Below are 25,670 nucleotides of genomic sequence, written 5' to 3'. Positions count from 1 at the left end.
GAAACGTCAGGTGCTGTCAATCATCTGAGCTCCATGGCAACAGGCAGAGAGAACTTGAGTTTTGGTTTTATGTGGACTGAATTGTTGTGGCAACTCATAGGGGCAATTAGTAAGATCGATATTTTCTTTCTTCCAAATCTAGACCTGCACTGAAGTTACAGTGCATTCAGAAAGTATTCAGACCCCCTTCCCCTTTTCTCACATTTTGTTATGTCGCAGCCTTATGCTAAAATAAAAAGATGTAATTTTCCTGTCATCAATCTACACTTAATACCCCATAACGTCAAAGCAAAAACAGAATGTTACAATATTTTGCAAATTTATTAAGAAAGAAAAACTGAAATATCATATTGAGATCCTTTGCTATGACACTTGAAATTTAGCTCAGGCGCCTCCCATTTCTCTTGGTCATCTTTGAGATGTTTCTGCACCTTGACTGGAGTCCACATGTGGTAAATTCAGGTGATTGGACATGATTTGGAAAGGCACACACCTGTGTATATAAGGTCTCACAGCTGACAATGCATATCGGAGCAAAAACCAAGACATGAGAACTGCCTGCAGAGCTCAGAGACAAGAATGAGTCAAGGCACAGATCTGGGGAAGGCTACAAAAAAAATAATTCTGCTGCATAGAAGGTTCCCAAGAGCATAGCGGCCTCCATAATTCTTCAGTAGAAGACGTTTGGAACAACCAGGACTCTTCCTAGTGCCATCTGGCCAAACTGAGCAATCGGGGGAGAAGGGCCTTGGTAAGAGAGGTGACCATGAACCCGATGGTCCCTCTGGCTGAGCTCCAGAGATCCTGTGGGAAGATGAGAGAAACTTCGATTTCAGTATTTACTTTTTAATACATTTGCAAGAATTCCTAAAATTCTGTCTTAGCTTTGTCAATTTGGGGTGTTAAGTGTAGATTGATGAGGCACAAAAAACTGAAGGGGTCTGAATACTTTTCAACAGCAATGTATATGGAAATATTAAGAGTACACTACTAAATTGAAATAATTAATTATATAATATTGTTTCATTTTAATTTAAATCTAATTTAGGTCTGAGACACCATGGCTGACAATAATAATAATAATAATAATAATAATAATAATAATAATAATACTTTTTTAAAAAGCCTTTTAATACATGTATACATTAATTTAAAAAAAAAACCAAAAGACCTAACTGGTCTTAATGTTGTGGCTGATTGGTGTACATCCTGGTATGAACTCAAGTTTACATACTCTGGTACAGGCATAGCTGGAGGAGGGTGCAACTGTGGCATATTCATTCCTTAAATCATGCTCATACTGCCCTCCAGTGTCTAAAGAGTGAATAAATGCTCAAAAATGAGATAAATACAAAAGTATTTAGACCCTTTGCTGTGGGAGTCCAAATTAAGGTCAGGTGCATCCTGTTTGCTTCAGTCATCCTTGAGATGTGTCTGGAACTTGCGTGGAGTACACCTGTGGAAAACGGAAGTGATTGGATACAGTTTAGAAAGGCACATAACTATGTATCAAAAGGTCCCAAAATTCATTCTGCATGTCAGGACAAAAAACCAGCCTATGGAGTTCAAGGAAGTCTCTGTAGACCCCTGTGATAAAATTGTGGTGAGACGTAGATGGGGTGAGGGTATAGAACCATTTCTCAAGCTTCCCGTGTTCCCAGGAGCACAAACTCAGTAACGAGCCAAGAAGGGCCTTGGTCAGGGAGGTGACCAAGAACCCGGCAGTCACTCTAACAGAGCTTCAGAATTCCTCTGCAGAAATGGGAGAACCTGCCGGAAGGACGGCCATCTCAGCAGCGCTGCATCAGTCTGGCCTTTTATGGTAGAGTGGCTAGTATGAAGCCTCTCTGGGTAAACGGCAAATCACAGTCTGCTTGGTTTGCCAAACAGCATTTAAAGGACTCTGAAAGCATGAGGGAAAAAGATTCTCTGGTCTCAAACATTTAACCCTTGGAGGAGAACGCCGAGCACTATTTCTGGCAAACCCCAGCCACTTCTCATCACCTGGCTAAGTATGGTGGTGGCAGCATCGTGCTATGGGGCTGGCACAATTTCAACTTTTACTGTAAAATGATGACAATTTAAGTCACAGAGACCCAACAAACTAGTCGTTGCTTAGGCCAAAGAATATACGTTGCAGTTTTTACAGTATATTTACACCACCAATTCCTCAATGAAATTGAGCTTTTTTTTTAAATGTTCAGGTACTGAGATCAAGTACTTCTGTGACTGCATCACTGCAGAGGCATGAAGAAGTCGGATTTGTAAAGCTCTCTCTATCCCAGCTACAATTACAGCTGGTGTGATGTGGATGAAGATCTGTGGTTTAATGTAAATGGAGGGCAAGAGAGGGAGTCGTAAACAGACTGAAAAAATATTTGTCTTAATTTCATTATCAATTTCGTCATAAATGAGAGCAGGTGTGAAATTAAGATGTGATGTACTGCGCTGAAGGGCTTTTATTATGGGATTTGTATGCAGCCACTGAACTGTATGTAATATTTATAAAACCTACTTCCACTCTTTAATTTATCTTTTCTGTTGAGTAAAATTTCAGCTACCTTTTGTTTTCTGTGCCAGAATTCCTCCTGCGTGTTTTTTTTGTTTTAAAACAGCAAAAATAACTAAATGAAATCGAAGCACAGAGTGGGAGAGAAGATTGCTTACTCAACTTCAACGCAGATAGCTGCCTGTGTGGGTATATGTGTGTACAAGAACATGCTAAAGATCAAGTGGCATGGAGTGAAAGTGCAGTTTAGGAGTGTTTCATGTAGTTGTCTAGAAGCGGTTGGCAGGAGATGAAAATGATCTCCCATCAGGCTTTTCTGTCTTTGATGAGCACAGAGCCGTCGGTTGCTTCCTTTTCTTCCTGTGCTCTCGTTCCCTCCTCTGGACCTACCATCCCGACTGTCACTTTTCATGTCTCAGCCCTGTTTGTTTGTTTTTTTTCGGTCTCTGTCTCCTGCCACTCTCCGTCCGCCCACCAGAGGTCCTCAGACCCCCCCATCCCAGTCACCTGACTGCCAGATCCACCCGCTCATCTGTTTCCTGTTCTCAATCACCTGAGCGTCCCTGCCCACTCTCACACCCGCCAGTTTCTTCATTATCCCAGCCCGTACTTAAGCCAGCCATTTCCACCAGCTACCTGTCAGATCATCTGCTTATGTCCGAGTGTGTTTCCTCATGTGCCTGCTATCTGCGTGTAGGAACTTGTTTTCTGTGCCCGCCTGTTAGTCCATCCATCTGTCCCTAAGCTTAGTTTTCTTCAGTCCATCCGTTAAAGTTCCTTCACTGAACCTGCCTACGTGTGTGTCCCTGCGATTGGGTCGTCCCTGCCCCTGCTGCTACCACCAGCTCTGTAACACTTCCCACTGTTAGGACACTGCAAAGGTTGCTCTCTACTGTGCGACTTCCTCTGTCACAAACGCTCTTGTCTTCGAGGGGAAAAAAAAAAAAAAAAATCACTACACTGTGATCATTTAGAAAACACTGACATGCCTCTGCACCCGAAATTTCTGTACATTTACTGCATTAAACAAATGCTGCGATTTTTGAGGTGATTACATGAAAACGTTGTTCATGTAGGCACTTCTACATTAGGTGATTTTCCCAGACTGAACTGATGTCCACGCACTGTAACGGTCTCGGTTCAAATCCGGATCATATTATGCTTTAAAATCTGAATGAGGTTTGATTGATACCGTATAAGAGCCGTATTGGCCTTGAAGTTGGGATGTGGGCTGGTGAATGAAAGACAACATCCATGTTGGAGAATTAAATCTCTTAGAAAGTTAAAAAAAAAGGAAAGTGGGTTGACTTGACTTTTTATGTATAGTTGCTAGCTTAACATCACTGGGCATCGATGTAAATTAAATGTTTTGTGTAGCTTTTGTAGTTCTCTAAGTGATGCAATGCAGTGAAGCTATGCAACTTTTGAAAAAAAAAAAAAAAATTACACAACCTTCCTCTTACAAATATAAAGTTGAATTCAGTGAGAATAAAAGACACCCTTACTACGTTCAATGCACTCAGCGGGTTTGTTTTCGAAGCTGCACTTGGTCTGGTTTGACCAGTGGCCGACCTTTTTTACCAAACCTTAAAAAGTTGTGTAACTGCCATCATTGCGCCAGAGCTGTGCTACTGTACCCCTCTGTTCTCCCGTGTCACTACAAAATGTCTGAATGTTTTGACCCACAAAGTAAAACAAGAAGTGAACTCACCATGGAGACATGTTTGTTGTTTCCTGCTTGTGATCCCATTCCACTTGCTCTCAGTCAGGTCACCTGATGATGATGTATTTAAAGCAAATGTTTAGAAATGAAGGGAAATTGAATTTGCCACTATCCTGGAATGGCCACCTGTGGCCACAGTAGGCGGGCGTTTGGCAGAAGTTAGAGAGTCACGCTTTCAAAAAGAGTTGTTTTACTTGACCCTTTCACGGATGGCGGGATAAAAAAAAAAAAAAAAAAGCCCCCGTACGTCTTGTTCTCACAACAAAACCACTTATAGCGTTGGGATAACAACAATCAAATTTGATCATTACACATTCCTTTAATTGCTGAGAGGTATTGCAGGATAAAGAACATTTGGTTTGACTTTTCTACAAATCCGTTTTTCGGTTAGGCCCTATACTGTCTGTACCATGAGAACGTTTGCTCATACTTTAGCTCAAAACTGTGAGATGGTAAGTCCAAATTATGAGTAAGTTTTGGGGAATTTCCTCATAATTATGAGACCAAGTCATAACTGTGAGATAGTGTCTATACTCTTATCGTTATCATGAGATTGACATCACAGCCATTATGTCATAATTAATAATTGATCAGAAAAACATGTATAAGGTAATATGTTACAATAATGAAAAATATATAGGATATATAAATAAGTAATAAGACTTTTTGGTGGTGAAAATGGGCTTGAATTAGCATTTCCTTTTCTCACATATGAAACACTTGACTCTTGAGCCATTGATGATGCATGTGATTGGCTTGTTATTAAGGGCTTGAATACACTCATAACTGGGCAAACTGAAAAAACACCACGATCGAGAGCAGGGTTGGCCTCTGTGAGCTCATTGAGCCCACTCACAGGTTTTCCCTTAGTACATTACAAGAATTACAATACAATTATTTGCAAGAAAAATACCGTAAACTAACTAATGTTTTGTGATATGAGATTCTTGTGTGAATATACTCCTAGTTGGGTTGGAAAAAAAACAGAGGAAAAACAACCAGATTTAAACAAGCAACCACCTTGGTGATACATGTTGATAGACTCTCCCCAAGGGTATTTTGCATGAACCCTCTTTCAAAAGTATTTCACAGGCAGCGACAAGAAGTATGCGGCAAATGAAATAACACGCTGATCAAAAGCTGGGTTTGCCATAAATGACGTTCACAAGGGCTTAAACTCACACGGCATACTGACATGGAGTTTCCCTCGAAGGAACACCTTGAATTTACCGGCGAGGGATGCACAGTTACCTTAGCTCTCGAATGGTCTGTGGGCCACGAGATAATGTTTGCGCGGCGGTGTTACCGGGTGCTGTTACAGCCAGTGGCCACTAGATAGCAGGTCTTATGCATGTGTGACAGGCTGGCAAAAACAAAGCAGCACTTCAATCACCTCACTGTAGACACATTTCAGAAAACCAGAATCGTTTTCAGACACAAAATATTTTATTTGAAGCACTTAATTCTGAGTGATATACATTATCCAACAGCTTATTTGTCAGCCCACTCCATATGCCATGAACGGGACGAAGCCTTAGCGTTGCATTACTTTACTGTCCATCACAGCAGCAGATTCACAACTACCAAATCTTTTAAAAAACAGTTCACAAAAATACAGAATCCAGCCAGCCAGCCCAAATTTCAAAACCACGTCCATTTTGTCTGAGTCATACTGACTGCATGGAGACACTTCTACAAAAATTACCAAAAGCAATTTGTTCCAAGAATATTCCAGTATTAGCTTTCATACAAAACAACCACTGTGTTATTGCAGCTGGAAACAAGTACAGTGAAATGTCTAAAAGAAGGAAATTTAGAGCAAAATTGGTATTTATGCGCACCAATGCAAGAAAGCCAGGGTTAATTGGTGTCGTAAGACCAGGAAAACCTTTGTGGAAGCAGTGAGGGCCGTGACCTGGCGGTGCTGAAATGAAGCACAGTGGTCTGATTTGACCTTTGACCTAAAGGCATGGGCCCTCACCAGGGAAGTAACTTGGTAACAGGTGAACAAGGGTTCGTCTCTGCGCATTTGGAGCGACTGGGTTTCCTAAGCCTTCCAGAAGGTGGCTGTTAGCAGCAAACTTGATGCCCTCCGTCCTACAAAAGCAGCTGTTGTATGACTTTTTGACTCGACTGTGGTGACGTGTAAAGAAATGCTTTTCATTAAGAGCTTAATCAAGACAAGATGTGAAAATGCATTATAAGTAAGTTTCATAGATTTATTACAGCCTGACAGAATTATTATTTATCTTTGGTAAATGTGCTGAATGTAGGAACCATTACACCCGTGAGTAGGCACTATAAGCAAAGTAGCATATTCTGAATCTAAAAATAAATGTAGTTCATGTGCTTTTTAATCAGAATGAGTTCAGTATGTGATTTGTGATGCAAAAATCTAAAGCTTTAACTTGTTGGAGATACTGAGGTGAAATGCAGATTTGCCTTGACTGAAAAGGTCCCCTGAATTACGACAGGTACAATGTGCTCCACCAATGTTTCGCCAGGAGGAATATTTGTGTGGTTTAGAAGACGGATGCGGTAGTTTTGTTTGTTTGTTTGTTTTTTATACTGATCATAACGTGACGATATTTCACAGGATTAATCAAAAGCGTTGCAGATCAGGGTTAGAAAAATATCGTACTCCTTCCAGTCAAGTTCCACTCATAGTAACTATTAAATAGCACAGCATTACAGCAGGCCCACCTGTATATTCTGTTTCATTTGCATAAAACCTGTGTTGCCTCGTTCACAAAGCGCACTATAACTGTTTCCATCCTTTTTTCCTTTTCACACAATTTTCAACAAAACACTCGTTTTTGTTGCCAAAGTCACCAGTAAAGTAGTTAATATGTTCTAAATAATATCTATTCTAATTACTAAATTGCACCAAACAAAACGGAACACAGGAAATACACAAAATAATCTACAGTCACTTTCATCATGTCATTATCTACAGTCAGATACAAAGAGGGTTGCATTCATTCAACACTAAAAAAAAAAAGTTCTCCTTTTAAGGCTTAACCCTGTAGATGTATTAAATTGCCATGCAAACACACGCATTCAATTGTAAGCAGGCAATGAGACACTGAGATAGAAAGCGGACATTGAAGAGTGTATATAAGCTCTTCTGCTTATTCCAGTTGTGCTATGACACATATATTGTGTTATTCTGGATCTCACACACACACACACGCACACACACACACACACAGACACACACTATTTAACTTTTTCAGGCTTTTCAGGCAAAGTGAGAACAAAGGGAAAAAGGACCCCTTTTGCCTCCAGTGGCGCCCTCAGCGTCTCTTCAACAAAGTAGGCGTTCTCCTCCTCCACTACAAACTGAAGAGTCTGAGTTTTGTTCACACAGTAGATGCAGTTCCCGATGACGGCACACCTGAAAGGCAAATGACTTCCAAGCCTCTGTGATGCGCAGTCGTGCCACATTTTCACTATAGTGTTGTACTTGAACACGTTAATGCCCTGCTCACGGCTGACGTCAAAGCGGTAGATGAAGCTTCTGAAAGCCACCATGTCGGTGGACTTCTTCCTGCTGTTGTTGTAGGGGCACTCCTGCCACTCGTCCCTCTTGGGATCGTACTTAAGAAGGCGGTAGAAGAGAGAGCCTCCCGAAACGTAAAGCTCTCCGCTGCAGGTGGTGGCTTCGTGGGCGACCGCGAAGGCTCCCTTGGGCAAGGGGGCCACCGTGGTCCAGCGGTCCATGCGAGGGTCATATTTCTCCACCGTAAACAGACATTCCCCTCCAATGGCGTACAAGCAGCCATCCATGGACACGAGCTTTAGCTGGGCGCGAGCCTGGTTCAGGGGTCTGACCTCGGCCCAGCGGTTGGTTATGGGGTTGTAGTAGAAGACTTTGTCTGAAACCTTGCCCTTGTCCCCGTAGCCCTTTATTCCCCCTGCCACAAACAAGTAGTTATACATGGTGCAGATGCCGCAGCCTTTAGTGTTTATGTCCTCAGGCATCGCAGTCAAAGGTCGCCAGTCATGAGCTGTTTCGTTAAAGTAGTAAATCATATGGTTCTCCTCTAAAGACCCCACAGACAAGGGGCTCTGCGGTCGGCTGCTGCAGCGGCTCGGCGGCCGGCTCCCAACTCGATCAAACACGTCATTTATCTCGGCAACCATCAGAGTCGTCCTCCCCTCCATTCTCTTCTTCAGGATTAGATCCCGCTCGGATCCAGTCAGACGCCCGTACACGGCGGGGTCTTTGAGGACCTGGAGGAAGTTGTCGCTCATGAAGCCGTAGGCGGTCTCCTTCAGTTCGCTCAGCCGCTGCTTCTTGGCTATGGTCAAAATCTCATAGCAGTTCTCTGCAGTGATTTGCCCCGACATGGAGTCCATGGCCGCCTGGACGGCGCAGGGTATTTGAAGGATTTTAGCCCCCGTGATGACATCCACAACGTTGTCCTTGCTGACATTCATCTGAGAGGTGTAAACATAGTCTATCAACGTAGACAAAGTCTTGTAGCTCACTCCTTTCACTTTCAGGATGTCTCGTGACAGCCGCGCTTTGAAGTAGTCACTCTTTTCTGCCAGGACGGACTTGTGAGCGCTGATCGTCTGCCCGCCGACTTCAATGACTAAATCAGGCTCTTTTACAGCCCGTTTATTTTCAGCCTCCTGGCCGAGGTTCGATTTGAGGACCGACTGATCGGTTTCCCGTTTGACTTGGCTAGACAAGCATACAGAGGAATCTGCACCGTAAGACACTTTAGCTCTGGCGCCATTGCGGATTTCACTGCTTGCACAAGTTTGTTGCATGCCAGCAATGTGATTGGACACAGTGGAGTCAGCGTGAGGAGGGAGATCCAGAGCTCCCTTGTCATTGGAAAGGTGAAACTGATCAGCTCTGGAGATGTACGAGCCGTTACCTTTCTGATGATCAATATGATTGTTCTCCATCAGTCTTCCATCCAACAGGTATTCCTTCTCAAACACGGGCGGAGGCCTGAAATCTTCGTCATCCCGCAGGAATCCCTGCACATAACCTGGGCACAAATTCCCATCTTTGGCAGCGGGCGGGACAAGGTCGGGGTTGGCGGCGTGGAGGATGACATCAGCCTCCACGGCGAGGGCCCCTCTGCCCTGCCCGCGGCCCTCATTCATGTCGGTGTGCTCACTGGTGGTGGGAGGCAGCGTTGGCCCCGATCATGCTGAGTGGACGGAAAAACTTGGGACTGTGCTCCTCTCTCTTCACCTGCATGGGGGTAAACAAGGAGGGAATTCAACCAAGACGAAGCAGAGGAGGGAGACTGAGTCTTGAGGCTGCAAAAACTTCTTTATTCTCTAAGGGGCGCCCTCTCTTGAATAAAAACAGACTGGAAACCAGTAAATTTAAAGGAAAAGGTTACTTTGTGCTGCCATTGCAACCTACCCTCTGTAACACACTCCTGGGCCAACGTGCCGTTGTTTCAGTCAGCAGACTGAAGCGGCGCAACGCTGTGAGAGCCACATCTGCAGTTTACCCATGAAATCGAGGCGACCCCAGCACGCAGCTCGTCGGAGGACGGAAACCGCAAAATATCACCGTGCCTGTCCCGCATTTGTGGTAATCTGGAGCCATTCAGGGCGCATGCGCAAATCGGTGCTGCTCTGATGGTGGAATTAATCTCTAACATTACGGGCAAAGGGCGTTTGTAATTATACGGAAAAACTCCCGTCTAACGCGTTCCCCGATCGTGTTGCTCAAACGACGGGGGAACAGTTAATCCAGTCTAGTCTTCAAGGAATAGGAGGTATTATAGTGTCATTGTAACCAAATTAGAATCTTCAGATAAGGATTTATGCCCATTTAGAGTTTAACGTGACCTACCTGCGTTTGCTCGCCTGTGATTAAACAGCTCAGCGCCAGCAGTTTCCCCTGCCAGTCCCCCCACGAAGCTCGGTTACGTAAGGCAGTCGCAATCCCGACGAACCGGCCAGGTTGAGCCGCCCCCGGGGTGACTTTACTTCACCGACACCTCCAGCCGCTTTGTCCCACCCGTACACCTTTTCCCCCTCCGGCGAGTCTCTCAGCTGCCGGTTCCTTCGCTCCCGCACCGAGGGCTCCCCGGTCGCCGTGGCGGCGGCGGCGGCGGCGGCGGGACGATCAGGCAGTCATTTCAGGTCGCACCTCCTTCTGATCGGCCGGCGCCAAGTAATTTCCTCCGGTGGAAGCTGGGGAGAGCTGCTGCGCACATCCAGCGTCCCTTTCCCCCCCCCCGCGGGAAACTGGAGCTGTCCAGCGTGGACAGCAGAGATACTATCTCCCTGATCTGTCAGGACAGTGATTTTGGATGTCTATTTTTTTTTTTTTAACAGTTGGCTACAGTGAGGCGGTTATTATTGATCTAAGCCACGCCCCCAGTCGGCATTAACCCTACACTCAACAGCACGAGGCTCCATCTGTTGTGCGCGCGCTGGATGCATCCAAGAGATGCGACATTCCTTTACATCCTTGTCCTGGGTACCACGGTGTATTTGGGGGGGAGTCCTCATGCCTATACACCCACATACTGTATATACGAACCCCAACCTAAAACTCATTTTATCATTTCACAAGTGTGTAAAATAACCATACAAAATTCAATGCCTATTAGAATACATCATTAATACTGAAAATAAATTGTGATTGTATACATCTTTAAGATAGAACCTTGACAATGCTCTGGAAACACGAGACACACTTTCTTTTTTGGTGAAGATCCAACACTATTCCTCTCTGAGGTCAATGACAGAGACGGTCCGAGCCAATCGAGGTGCAGCATAAGGTACGTCTGTGTAGCAATCGGGTTTGTATGGAAAAGCAAACTTGGAAGTGGAAATGTCGGTGCATGTGTGTCCCTCCCGTGACAGAAGAAGCGCGTGATGCACAGTAGCAGTCCTTTTTTTTTTAAAAATTTTTATCCAGGGTCCGCAACCTCCCTGAGACTGCGGCGTCCTCAGCAACTGGCCTTCAAATGCGGAAGCGGGGGGGGGGGGCACCGCGAGGGCATCGCACAACTATCAGTCCCGTGAGATTAGACGGCATTCAGCCGGGCGGTTTTAATGCCAGATATTCTGAGAACAAAGACTCGGTGAGGACTGATACACACACACACACACACACACACACACACACACACACACACACACACACACACACACACACACACAAAATGAGCGTCTCCATGGAAACCTCAGGGTCAGGGGGAAAACAAGAGACTTCCCATCGCAGAGCTGTCCTGATATGCGAGTAATGGCAACACCCCGGCAGACACACTGATAACTGGCTTACGTTCTACTTCTAGTTCATAAATACAAGGCAGTATTTAGTTACACTTGAATATTACCTTAGGTTCAAGTCAGTATATTAAATACAACCAAAAAAAAAAATCAGATCAGATAATATTTAGGATCCTCCTGTGGTGCCGTGGATTGTGGCGAGGGAAAAAACTCCAACCTTAATTCATCTTGTCTATTTTCGTTGGAACTGACAATATAGTGAAACATGGTTGTGCAACAGTGGACGTGGGCGTTGCGCGAGAGAAGATGCCTCGACCCTCTCCGCTCGGCAGTGGGAGAAATGAGCAGTGGAATCCCACAAGAGCTGCATCAGGCTCAGCTCATGCGGCCCCTCGGGCACATTGCTAGTCCCTGCATGTACTGATAGCTGCACACAGTCAGAGTGGAGTAGAAGTACATGGTTAGTTTGAGTCAAGACAAACTAGGCAGACCGACACCATTTCTTTTATGCGCGAATACCGCTGCTTGTCTTGACTATGATAACAATCTGTCAGCTTTACCTGGCAGCTCCTGGTCATTTATTTTGAAAATAATTTAAAATAAATGGATATTCTGGATAAAATTGCTCACTAAAGCTCACGAATGTGCATGCATGAAATACACAAGATTGATCTGTAAAACAGTGTTTATCGATTTGTTAATATATATAACATACGTACAGACAAATTGTGACAAAGGTATAAAGCTTTTTTATCTTTTTTAAAAATATCCTTATATGAGAAACAAAGATGCATTAGGGGGAACCAAAAAAATCTCTTGTGGTGATAACAACTCTTTCTTCCCTTTATGAATAGAAACCTGGCCAGCCAGGGATTCTCATCAAGCCTTCTCAAACTAATTCCGTCATCAGTATTTCACCTTTTTATCCCTTTGCTTTGTTTAACAGAATAGTTGGAGCACTGCACAAGCTGTTCCAATAGTAAAAGGATCTGACTCCATATAAACAGTTTCTCTGACCCCAAAACTCCTACACATGTAATCCTGAGCTGTCAGATTTCATATTTACAACTCTGGCCTTGACAGATGATTTAAAGTCCGGCCAAAACCTAATCCTAATCTTACAAGAAGCTTTTTTGTAACAGGTTCAAAGCCCCCCTTTTTACCTTACACCCCTTTCAAGCAGGACGATGTCATTTCTTAAGTCTCATTTCTTTTCAACACTGATCTAAAGATTGCAGTCCTGTACAGTCAACTGGTGTGGCACAAACACTGGAGAGTAATAAAATGTATTAGCCATGTTACAGAACAATGATCAACTTTATCGGTGGGTGAAATTAAAGTTAAGTGTTTTCACACGAATACATCCCTGACAAGTACAGTGTATCCTGTGACTGGTTTGTAGGGTGATGTTTACACCATGAAGCATCATGATTGAGTGGTTTTATTGATCCTTTGTTTTTTTTATGGTAGGAGACATCATTAGAAACATTGTGGAAATAATGCAGAGGGCCTGATGCAGTTCTGGTTTAAATAACACATTTAGTTGTCTTGATTCATAGCATATATTCTGTGATGTGTATCATCAGATCTCCTTGCAAGAATTGTGTGCAGCACTTCTGTTTTAACCTGAAAAAAGACAGAAAATAAAGGTGAAATCCCACAAGTATGCAATTAAAATTTTGACTTTTAACTGTTAAAATGCCATTTTTCTAACCTGTCAAGGTGTGTTTGGTGTCACATGTTAAGTAAGGGAATCTGCCAGATCATGATAGTAGAGGTGGTGTCCTCATGGCGAGACTGTTTGGTCTTTTTGTTCACCTTGCGGTGGCCCAAACCTCCAGACACCACCAGCAGAGAGCTGACATCCACCTTGCTTGAGCGGCGGCCCCTCTGGTGATGGGCTGGGTCGTGGAGCATGTCATAAAGGGCCCCGTCCTCAGGCCCGTGCTCCAAGGAGCCCTGGGATGGAGCTAGGGAGCCGCAGGATGAGGAGGACACAGAGTCTTGGAGAGCCATGGTGGTACAGCCTGCCTCCCCTAACCACACGCCTCGCCCCTGAGGAGGAGTCAGGGCTGAATCTGGCGGCTGGGCATTGTCCACATCCTCTGTCTCTGTTGGCTGGACTGAGGTGGGGGGTGTGGAGGATGGCAGTCCAGAGGGCCGGTTGCACACTGCAGCAGCCACGGTGAGGAACTTGACTGGTCCGTTGTAAGCGTGTAAGGACACCATGCCCCGACCTGACAACAAGTACAGTAGTCATCCTGTTCGTTTCACACACTTTGATGTTTGCTTGTGGATGTATATCACTAGTATACATGTCTGAGAACTGAGATTAGTAACCTGAAACTTTATCAAATGTCTGATTTGCCACTTTTTTCTTCTGTTCTGATACCTTTGATTTGGACTATTTTATCTAAATGTCTAAATCTAATGTTTGACATTCTAAATTAATTAATCCATTAATTAAAATCATATTTTGTTTGGAGCCCTATATGTAAGTACATTTGAAAATGTGATACAGTGATGTTTCAGTGTTAGCTACCTGTGACCTTGGGGATCCCCTGCAGTCTGGGGACAGAGAGAGCCACAGTCACCCCCAGGTTGGTCCCTACCAGAAGCAGACCATGGCAGACCAGCAGACTGCTCACTGACACTCTCTGGTTACCTATGGATGAAAAACAAAAGCATAACATGGGTTTAATCTTACATAGATTAAATCTTTTTCTAAAGTTAATCCATTGACATCTTGTTAAAACATAGAGAGAGACAGTTAGCGAACGACTCTGTTGGCAGAGACATCCTCCACACCCTGAGTGATTTACAGTGTCAGGCGCAAACTGCTGGTCTTCACACAGTTGTACTGTGCACATGCACACTTGTGTCTCCTGGAAAATCAGAAAAGCACATAGTAAATGGGCCACTTCACCAGGCTTGAATACAGTGTGGTGCGTGGGAGGGACCGGGTGCATCTTTTTGAGTGAGTAGGGGCATTTCTGCATCGATGATGTTCAACGGTTATTTGTCTCCAGGGCAACGTAAAGAGAAGCCTGGATAAAAGCAGCTCTTTTCAAGTGTCTGAACACAGACAAATGCACCATTATGCTCTGCTTTGAGTCAAACAAACAAACACAAAAGTGTTATGTAACAGAATGAGTGAAGCGTAATTCTGTAATTAAGCAAGGAGCTCTGCCTCTATTGAGAAAGCTTGTGGCAGCTCCAAACGGACAATCTGACCTGACTTTTTATCTTTCCTCCTGGTCAGAGAAATCCCTCTGATTCCACTTTGGACTGTAAAAGCAGCTATTGTTAAGTTAACAGCACCTTTCAGCAAAGATGGCAAGAAAGTCCGGCTTGCTGACAATCTGTTAGGTCACTTATTATGTGGAATTTGGCACTCTTCTCAGACTATCTCCACACAGGAGCTTTGTCAGGGATAAGCTATGCAAGAAATGGTATCTAGTCAGACATTTTTATCATTATTTTTTATGATTGTAATAAGAATCTGGGGTTTGGCAAAAACAGCCCTTTCAGTCCAGCTTTGTGGGAGGCGAGACTGTCATGAGTCATTACTGCTATAACAGGTTGACTTGAATTTCCTCCCTCGAAGTAATCCTCTTGGGCTTTAGGAGAAATTACTGCCAGTCTCTCTGCCTGACCCCCCTCACTAGAGCTGACCCCTCGCATGGGGCACACACACGCCATACTGCCACACTTCCAGGAATCCTGCCAGATACGCAGGCAGGTACAGAGGAAGACAAGCCTCTGCGTCTTGCCCACATGTGCTTCTAATGAGGGCCCAGAGTTAGCAGAAACACACAGACTGCTGGTCAGGGGCCTTGCTCAACTTCCTCCCTTCATAATATTTGGAGTTCCCCTCCCAGAGGGTGAACTAAAATAAACCTAGAGTGAGCGTCAACACGGCCCTGCTCTGGCCCTGATCCTACACCGGAGCACCACTTTGATCTGCACTTAGTCCTCACAACCACCAGCAGGAGGGAGGAGCAAATCCCAAGCATTACAATAATACACTATATCAGCCATTTAATCAGTCTATAAGTTATACCCTCATTCTCTATTACTCCTATTGTGAAGCTGATGGAAGCGTTTTAGATCACATTCAGTGGTACAAACATTTGTTGATTAAATGACCAGAGGATCATAAAAGTGAATAAAGTAAACTCTGAGGGGGAAATTGAATGTCTGAATGAATTTCACAGGAAACCATCAAACAGTTGTCAAGACATGACTGAAAACCAAAATGAAAACCCTTCTCAGAGGGGCATCGGGGATCACTAAAGTCAGTAGGATTCATCCTCTGGTGACAATGGATGTCTGTATACAATTTCATAGAACTCTATCCAGTAGTTGTTGAGATATTTCAGTCAGGATCAAAGTGGCTGACCGACCGACCAACATCTCCATCCATAGAACCATGTGCTTAAAAAACAAAAAAACAAAAAACAAATACTTAGTACCATTAGCTTTTTCCAAGAAGAAGTTTAGAGTCAGACAAGTTTTGACTGGAGCCACCTCACAGTGCAGCTACAGTATGTTATCCAGTCCTATCATGTCGAGTCAGTGCTTGGATCTCCGAGGGAGTGGATGCTCATGCAGGAATAAGTGTTGGGAGGTGTGCAACAATGGTGGCCTACAAACAAAGAAAAGCTGGAGGTGTTATTTACTGACCCCCCTGATGTTTTTCTCCTATTAGACCATGCATGGCTGCCTATTTAGGTCACAGAGCAGCAGACAAAGGCATACTAGACCTAGCAGCCAGCCTACATCCTCTGAGACACCATCACAGTACAGATGGAGGCCTGCTGCTTTTTGAAGTGCTTATTAAGAACTTTTTAAGATAGTCACTCTTTTATTAGTTTTTACCTTTATTTAGACTTTACACAATAAATTTCTGCACCTTTTCTTTTAATAATGAATATTATATGACTATTTTACAGCTTTTGTCCTTGACATAGATTCTTTGTCCTACTTTGGAAAAGAGGTGCAATGGGATTACCCTGGTCCCAAAGAGGTTCAATAAAATAAATCCATCCATAAATCCAGATGTCTAACTCAGAGGAAGATATTCAGATTATATATATAGAGAGAAAGCAGTCTGTTTTGACTGCAGGAATTTTCATCCATTCAGCTACTGCTTCCACTAAATTACTCTAAAACATGACCTGCACAGGATTGTTTCATAAACACTAGTTATGAGTTGCAGTGATAATGACGGCCATTAAAGCATATTAACCCTCTGAGTGTTTAGTGCTTGGATAAGCAGCTCCTATATCAAAAGAAGGGAGTTAGCAGAATTGCTCCAACATGTTTGAACATGAGAAGGATAATCCCACCTAGAGCACCTCTTGCATTTTACATTGCACCATTCATAGGAGAATTCACACTGAAGACAACGCCCCCTGTCCTTTTCTCTTTTGGTGATAGTGTTCACAGGATCAATCCTGAGCCTGATTTTGTGTTCTGTAGACAAGCCAAATTTGCATTAGGATCTGTAATGTAATATCCCTTCATAATAGTTTGGACTTCCTGGAGAATCAAATATCAGAATAATATCTTTTATTGCTATTTTCTGATATTATATCTGATATTATTTCTAGGATTAATGGAGCACAGAATTGCAGATGAAAGACCCATCACTCTAACTCATCGATTGCAGGCGGTCCCTCCTGTCCAAACAGTTTGGCTGGCAATTCCAATTACACCAGAGTTTGTGCAGAAACAGCACATTTTTTTGGTCTCATTCTGCTCCACAGCAGCGGCCAGCAGCGATAAATGCCAGTGTGGAACACTCTGGAAAAGTACAGATCCAAACAGATGACGGGCAGAGTGGCAGACAGGTGGATTTAACGCAACCACGTCATTAAAATATGCAGATCCCAACTACACACCTTGTAGGTGGTTCAATCTAGATTAAAAAAAAACTTTTGACTTCCATGCTGACTGAGAGTCCAGGGACCCAGCAGAGTTATCAGAGGAAGTAAGCTCTTAATGGCGAGGCCCAGAGGATGAAAGCTTTCATGTGTGGTGGTCTGCCCTAGAACCAGCTTCCGCTGCGGTTGCATGGATCCTATTAGCCAATATGGGCAGTAAGGTCCCAGAGCAGCAGACTTTTATCATTCACATGTGTTTGAAAAAGAGGCCTTTGACTAAACTCTAACACTGGGAATCTCCCACAATATCAAGAGAATCCAGATACTCCAAGCAGTTGGTTATCTATTACATTTTTGCTTGCAATTAGGGATTTCCTTAAGGAAACTTGGGATTGTAAATTCAGAGCTGCCAGTACTGGCCTTAAATCTTTTTTTCTACAGTCAGAAGCACAACAGTGCACAAATGATGTTAATCATTGTATCACCTTGAATAACTTGTAGCCACGGATATAAAAAGCTTTGAGTGAATGCTTCTTAATCGTAATTAGTTTTTAACTCTTCAAAGCACTGGATTTTGGATTCGTAGCTGCTCCAATAGCTAAGGGACATTTAAAAACCTCTCCAAAGAACTAATTACATGAGATCTGACATTCTGCTGATTAATAAATGTTGCATTAATTGGGAGAAGAGCCTGACAAAAAGAGTTTTAGCAGATTTAACACAACTTCCAACTCTCCCCTTCTGATATTTTGTTGCTAAATACTCCCGATGCCTTAGTGAATGTTAATACTACCTTATGGAAATAATAGAGAAATCCCCCGAAGACTAAATGTACAAACATTCTATGCCGAGCTACGCTAATGACAGTACTGCTAATGATGCTGAGGAGGAGATTGCACAGAACAACTACAAGCTGAAGACCACAACACACATACAGACTGAACCACAACTGTAAACACAAAAGAAAACTCAGAAAACACTGTATAATCCAGTTTGAAGAGGAAGGCAGAGTCAATCGTCAAAAAAAAGTTATATAAAACTTGGAGACAATATTGCAAAGAATGCTTCAAGAAAGCACGCCAAACCACAGCTGTCTGCATTACGCTGCGTGGAAGAAAAAGAGATTGAAAGCAGCAGTGATTGGACTGCACAAATCCAGACTTCATACCAACAGAAGCAATCTCCTCTCAATGAAAAAACCCCCAAACAATCAAAAAAAATTACAGCCATCCTTTTAGGCTGTGTGTTTCTGGGTCAAGCTGATGTAACACAACAGATTACAAGATCCAAAGCTACAGGCTACTCTGATGACTTCACCCTAGGACCCCGCCACACAGATGACAGGAAACTGTCCTTGTTCCACATCCCACTAAATATAATATGATCTGCTGACATAGTAACAAAACTGGTGTCAAAACGAAAGGACACATGCAGAAATTGAAAAAGTGTTATATTGTGGTGCAATACACTCCTTGGTTTTGGGAAGGTTCTGTGTGTTACATACATCGTAGGGCTGACTTCTGAATTCTTCTTCCGAGCCTCTAAAACAAATATTTGCTCTCCGCCATAAAACTCACCTGGATCCCAATTGTCTGTGAGCTACGGCTCATTTGGCTCACCTTCGACATGATTCTGCAGATATTACAGCCTGGCAATGTCTACATCCGCAGTGCCTTACACAGTCAGAGATCAAAGGTGAACCAGTGTGGTGGCATAAACTAAGTAAATTGTCTTTCAAAGCAGGGGAAAACCTCTGTGCTCATCGGAATTACTGTGCTCACTAGTAATGCAAACAACCTTCAGATACTCCTACACTGTTTATCTAAGATCTGTTTTGTTCGACACATTTTAGGTTTAGTTAACCCAAATTACATTTAAAAAAGCTTGCCAGCGTTACATTTTGATCAATTGAGGTTACTCATTAGTGGAGAAGGTGTTATTTATACCTTTAAGTGAGTCATTTCTGTGCACAATAGTGAGTCTCAAAACAAGCTCTTTGTCCTTGGTAGCACTGGTGTTTCATATGGCTAATGAATGTTACTTTATGCTGGACTCCACTAGTAGCTCAGCTGCAAATATGTACTATATTTCAGTGTGACCTCATCATTCATGTTGACCACGTTCGGTCAGTTGTCACAAGGATGTCCCGTTATTTGTTTGTGTTTGACTTTGGGCTGGATCCTCCTTTTAGAAAAGTGCCTTCCAAAGCTCACTAAGTTGCCTTAAAATTACTTGAGAGGGTCAAAATTTTTTTCCTGCAACACTATGAATAGAGGCAAAATGAGCAGGTCAAGATCAACTGTTTAGAATAAAGAAGCTTTGAAAGAGGATGAGGGTGTGACAGAACTGCCATAACAAGAGCAGTGTGGATTAGCGCCTGCACTGATGTCAGCTTATTACTGACAGGCACCAAGTAAGTAAGCACTTTGAAAACATGAGGTCATGGAACCTGCAACACCAACCATGAATGCAGGACTGTATTTGAATAAGTATAATTGACTAGAGGATCACAAGATGAGATATCAAAAGAGAACAACTGTTCTGTGCTGTCAGACAGTTCGAAACTCATTAAAGGCTTCAGTCTCTGTCAGGCGTACAGATCGCATTACTGAGTGACACTCAAGGGAAGGCAAAGAGAACTGAGAGTGGTGGTGGTGGGTAAAGTGGCAAAGGTGATGAGACCGCATAATCACTATCACTGAAGCTTAAACCACAAGGCTGTACACAGACCACGGACTTCCACAAGGTGAGAAAAAACTCTGTTTCCTACAGTACAGTATGTTTTGTTATTAGTTACTGTGTAGAATAAACCATAAAAGACTGAACGACCTACAAGAAGGAAAGTCATAGCATCAGCAGTTTAAATAGGCCACTCCAATGCCGCCCCCTACTGGCAAGAAAAATAACAGCTACTAGATTTGTGACATTAGCACCACCTGCAGCCAAAAGGTGTTATATCTACATTTTTTTTTTAATAACTACGGTTTGTGTACAAGTTTTTTTCATTTAACTGTTTAAACCTTCATGACTGTTCTTTTGGTTACTTTGGAGATGGAGTGAGGGGATCTTAACGAGATTTTTATTTATTTTAAATGTGAGAATAAAATGGGGATCGAAAGCAGAGGCCAAAAAAGAACAGTAAAAGAAAGTGATTGAGCAATGTGGGCTGACTAAATTGTGTCTTTGATGCTGAATATTTGAACTATAAATACCATACTTGGGTGTTCGTAAAATTATATACAAATCTGTTTATTGGCAGAACTACCCAGTTGACTTTTTCTCCAAATAATTAATACTTAAGGTCATTGTCTGATGAATAAGTGCCTGAAGAAGCCTAATGTTTGCTTAGTTCAAAGATATCTAGAAATGTAAAGTAAATAATTTTATATAATTTTCACTTGAATTTACAAGTTTTTTATTTTAGTGTTTAATATCCATGGGATGTTAAATCAGAAAATGAAAATTATGCCTTACCAGGCAGTATATTGTGGACAGGTGTAGCGATGTTAATGTCCTGCAAGTGCTCCAAGGTCTCTGTGTGGAAAAGGCGGAGTGTGGAACCAGAGCTGAAGGCGATCCAGATGCCCACCCCGGCCACCACCATGTAGGACACCACCATGCCCTCTTCCTGGTGGGCCTCCAGCTGCCTCTGGATGGGGAAGACAGAGCAGGGTGACAGGGCTTAGCCAGTACCTACTGCGCATACACAATAAATTCAGCCTGAGGGAGGATGTCTATCGTAAAAAGTCACAAAAATTTTCGTTAAAAGTAAATTCTAAATATCACAAAGTGAAATTTAAGAGCTAAAGACTTTTCAGTTACACTTTTGTAGCTAGACTGAAATAGAAGACCAAATTTGTCAATACAAATGAACATGACACCTTTTACAACAGAAAAAAAGATCTACCAAAAAACTGTTTTAGGAATTTTTTTAAGGCTTTTTATGACTGAAGACATCAGAATATTTTTAATACCCACTGGTGCATAGAATTGAGATACAGATAGAAATATAACAGTATATAAAACCTGTAGGACCTCTATTATTACCTATGTGATTCTCATTAACATCTACATTAACATAAACACATTTTCAAGTTAGTTTGGTGCAATAATGTGCAAAATCTGCACATTGACTAACAGAAAATGGCACTTTGCAAGGGAATCCAACAGGTTCTTACACCAACAGCACACAATATTATTATATTAGTAACATTTTAAGCTCGGGCTAAATGTTCCAGAGGCTACAGGGAGAATTTTTGGCTGTCCCATGCTGTCTGTGTGTGACTACAAACTAGAGAAAAACAAATTGAAAAGCTTAAGACACCAATCAACCCACAGAAAGTCTGTCTAGGTCTGTTTAGACTGCAGCAGCCCATGCATTGTCAGTGGTTATAATGTCTGCCACCCTGTGATTATACTTAACCATCGAAATGGAGAATCACATTTCCACATAAGACAACATAGAATATGATACAATGCAAGCTTTTTGGCCAAATGCACAAAAGCTGTCTATTCAGGGGTGATGTTATTACTTCTGAGCATAATGAGACTGTCAGGTGTCGACAAAACAAGAAGCACAAGGAAGGTAGTATTTACCACCATTTAATAAGATTTGGTTTATAGATCTCAATTTAAATCGACTTTATATACTCTTTTTCATAACCATAGGTTTTCCATTCATTCATCAGTTTAAATTAGAAAAGTTTCAAATATGTGCAGTGTAATTTTGAATTCTGTGCATGGAAACTACAATAAACTAGGCTTTTTCCATCACCACGAGTTACATAATCGCACCACACATTGCTTTACATGTAGCTGGAGTTATATTTGTCTAAGGGGAGTCCATTCCCAAGTGTCTCAGTAAAGGGTTGTGATAGAATGTGGCAACAAAAGAGCAACAAGATAATGTCTTGTGCTTTTCATTTTGATAAGTGTAAACCCTTGTCATTTATATTTGATCTACCTTTAATTAAAAATGATCTGAAGTATCCAATATCTTTGTATACATCTCAACATGCTTTCCTCTCTGCCTCAGTCCATCACACCTGTCTGACTTTCAGTCACCACTGTGGACTAACTGTAAGTCTTCAGTGTGGAAAAGAGAGCGAGACAGGCAGGTGGTCCAACATAATGAGCTTAATGAGGCTAAACAGATTATGAGTGAGCGCATGTCAGAGGAACGTTACTATTCCAGGACCCATGGCAGGTGCTTCCATTCCCTAAACCAGGCCAGAACACACACACAGGGAATACTATCCATATTCCAGGATATGGGAAAAAAAGAAGACTGGGAAGAGAATGGAGGCACCCTCATCTACTACATGTCATTTATACTTTTGGTGACCACATTTCACATAGGAAGTATCTAAATAAACAATGACATACCTATCCACACTCAAAAGATACTGCTCTTCATAACAGTCCAATTCAGCCTCGACTGTTTCCCCTTCACTTTCCTCATGACGTTTCACTTCTCTTCTTTCGTCACCTTTTTAAAAAGTGAATCACATCTCCCTCTCTCTACTGAATGATATACACTCTGGATGCAGTCCTCCTTTTCTCACTAAAATACTCATACCTTCAAGTAAAGAAAACAGCCTCTCCAAAATATGTCTTTGCTTTTTGTGGTCTGACCCAATCTTTAAAGAAACACAATTTCCTACAGACTTGACGAACAGATAGGGGGATGATACATACAGTAATCGTCTTTTTTGCTAGAGCTTGTCTTAGATAAGAAGATATGTACCAAGTGTTATTTACAGCACACACACACAAAATGGTGGGCTAAACTGCTCTATTTCTGATGTAGACATGGTATGTAATAACAGTATCAGAGCTAGGTTTCATACCTCAACAGAATGTGTGTGGGTGCTGATGATGAAGACCTGTCCACCCGATGAAGCCCAGAGGTGCTCCTCCACAGCCAGCATGGCCTTGACTGGGAGGATTCCCAACTTCAGCACCTTGGGCTTGTCACAGTTCCACAAACCGTCTGTAAGAACAACCACAATGTTGAAAGCTCAGTACTCAAATAAATAGAATTTGCATTTCATAAAATACCCTATGAGAAAAATGCAGTTTATATGCAAACACAGAATACATACTATTCAGTCAGGTTCAGGAATCTAATAAGATGCAGTAAAAGTGCATATGATGAAACATAAGCAACAACAAACCAAACCGTACAGTGCTTCACATCTCTTCTATGAGGAATATTGTGTTCTCTCTCGCAGTGTAAACCCCTTACAATTTTACATTTAATATTTAAAGATGAATTGTTCATTTAAGACACTGTAACAGTCACTCTATCTTTTTAAATGTCATCTGTAAAGGTCCTCTGCATTTATAACTCTACTAATGCTGGTGGAGTGGCCATTGATGGTTTTCACAGCCTTCACTATGAATATAGATGGGCTGCGAGGCTTTAGTCAGAGCTGAGCTCGATCCCACACGCACCACCTACACACTCTGTTCTACATGTGCCTGGGCACAAACTGTGCCATCTCTGCTGCAATGAAACACTGCATGGAGTGTCTTTATAAATATCAACACATTACACTTCTGCAACCATTATATTCACGGGTTTAGATTTCAATCCATGTTGTCATAAAATAAGAGGAAATGTAGGTTTGTTAGACAGAAAAAAGGTCTGTATTTGAAAAACTGGAACATGCTACAGTAAAAATAGCCCTTTTTTGGACTCATACTTACTTTTACCTTGAAGGTCCCTGTGTTGAATACAAAGTTCATTTCCTCCAGATACCACATTCCCTTGGCTAATCTAGGCCAGGAAGTGAATGAGGCCTCACCAATAGTGTTTGTTTAAGAAAGGGCACAAAGGCGGCTATTGAAGGGAGAGGTGCCACGCAGAGAGAGATGTTCTTTCAGAGGTACAGTAATGACTGGGGAAGTAATGGTAATCCCCGAATAAAGGAGCTCGGTGGGATTAGCACCGCAGCAATACCCTGTGTATATTGTTGTAATAATCATACTGTGTACATGAATGTACATGAGAAAAAAGAGAAAATAAAAACAAAAAAAATGACAGGGATGCCAACTTTGAGGCTTATGTAAGTCATCTCTACTGAAGCTAGTCTGCCCACATCTTTTTAAAAAACTGTAGCATTCCTGCATGCCAGCTGCACCAAACTTCTCATCATGGTGTATATATGTGTATGTGCATAAACAGTAGCACATAACCCAGACAGTAAAAGCTGATTAAACAAGCTTGTCATCTTTCTTATTTTGACAACTCTGTAACAAACAACAAATGATGTACAGCATTCTCAACAGGAAAAAGTAGATCCATGATACTGACTGTTTATGACATGTGACCTTTGCCGAATCATTGCCTCCCTCTTTCTCTATCTCTTTAACAGTCAGTCACAGAGGGAATAGCAAGCATGGCAGAATGAGGCTGACTGGCCGGCTTCAGACGCACTGCATTAAACAACAGAGTAACGTTTCTATGCAGGATAACTGAGCACTGAAGGCTTTGAAGACAGAGCCACATTGCTGTCTGTTCAGAGTGTTTTTGATGTGTCGTCACTATTCACTGCGATGGTCCCCTTTGATCGGCGGACAATGTAACATCAAAGGATATAAACTGATCATTCCTCCTAGTTCTGCTGGCTTTCTTCTCTACAGTGTAAACTGTGAGTCTGCTTTATATGCTACTGAAGTGCAGGCAGAACCAGTCACTGTGATAAAGTACTTGCACAGCATTATAACAGGCATGCAGGATACAGCTTCCCTACCAAACTATGCAGGATGAGTCACCATTTTAGCATCAAGCATCATGTTCAAATGACAGAGCTCCTGATGGGTGGAAATCGTACAAATCAGGTTTTAGGGCCAGGATTGCCTTCTGGGAGTTAATTTTACACACTGGTGGTGATAAATAATGAAATGCAGCAACTGCTGGAACATTCAGACCAATACACTGTGCTGCTGTCTAATAACTGGTTTGTGGAGAAAAAGGCTTGTCCGTCAAAACAAAGCGTAGTAAGTGGCCCAGAAAACATTCCTGAATGGTTGCATATATACTGCATGTTTCTCCCAGGCAAACTTTAACTTGACTGTGGGAGGAGCAAGAATAGTTTTCCTCCTGTCTGTCAGTCTTCAGGCCATCATCCATAATCTCTCTGTCTCTGTTTCGGTCTCTCTCTTGCACACACAATGCCTTAGAGACCAATGTAAGAAAAACAACAAAGCTGGAAATTGATAAATGAAACTTAAAAATTCTCTCTCTCAGAGAATTTGAAAATCTAATTTGAGTCGTATGAGGGAATGTAGAGGAATGAATATGTGTGACTAAGGTTAATAC

At 42.4% G+C, this 25,670-nt stretch overlaps 2 protein-coding genes across 4 annotated transcripts in view; both read right to left on the bottom strand.

Moving 5' to 3' along the window:
- Nucleotides 1-5,679: 5,679 nt before the first annotated feature.
- Nucleotides 5,680-10,353, bottom strand: LOC120795935 (kelch repeat and BTB domain-containing protein 11). Of its 2 annotated transcripts, none has more exons than XM_040138224.1 (2): nt 10,066-10,353; nt 5,680-9,450 (listed from the first exon to the last, which is right to left on the bottom strand). In XM_040138224.1, exon 2 carries the CDS (start codon nt 9,357-9,359, stop codon nt 7,452-7,454), a length of 1,908 nt encoding a protein of 635 aa, XP_039994158.1. In that variant the 5' UTR covers nt 9,360-9,450; nt 10,066-10,353; the 3' UTR covers nt 5,680-7,451. The 2 variants fall into 2 exon arrangements, with proteins under 2 accessions (XP_039994158.1, XP_039994159.1); XM_040138225.1 differs by lacking the exon at nt 10,066-10,353 and adding an exon at nt 9,628-9,832.
- A 2,528-nt stretch (nt 10,354-12,881) lies between these two features.
- The window catches only part of arhgef10 (Rho guanine nucleotide exchange factor (GEF) 10), a 52,308-nt gene continuing 39,519 nt past the window's right edge, over nt 12,882-25,670 (bottom strand). For both annotated transcript variants that reach the window (XM_040137520.1, XM_040137521.1), the window contains 5 exons: nt 23,194-23,336; nt 20,819-20,993; nt 13,999-14,121; nt 13,171-13,693; nt 12,882-13,082 (listed from right to left, as the gene is read on the bottom strand). In XM_040137520.1, coding sequence (XP_039993454.1) covers nt 13,191-13,693; nt 13,999-14,121; nt 20,819-20,993; nt 23,194-23,336 — 944 coding nt within the window. In that variant the 3' untranslated portion in view covers nt 12,882-13,082; nt 13,171-13,190. The remainder of the gene's footprint in view (nt 13,083-13,170; nt 13,694-13,998; nt 14,122-20,818; nt 20,994-23,193; nt 23,337-25,670) is intronic.

Source organism: Xiphias gladius, chromosome 10, assembly GCF_016859285.1.
Source record: "Xiphias gladius isolate SHS-SW01 ecotype Sanya breed wild chromosome 10, ASM1685928v1, whole genome shotgun sequence".
NCBI classification, from domain to species: Eukaryota; Metazoa; Chordata; class Actinopteri; order Istiophoriformes; family Xiphiidae; genus Xiphias; species Xiphias gladius.
Note: the sequence above shows the minus strand (reverse complement) of the source record. Positions and strands in the feature narration are given on the sequence as shown.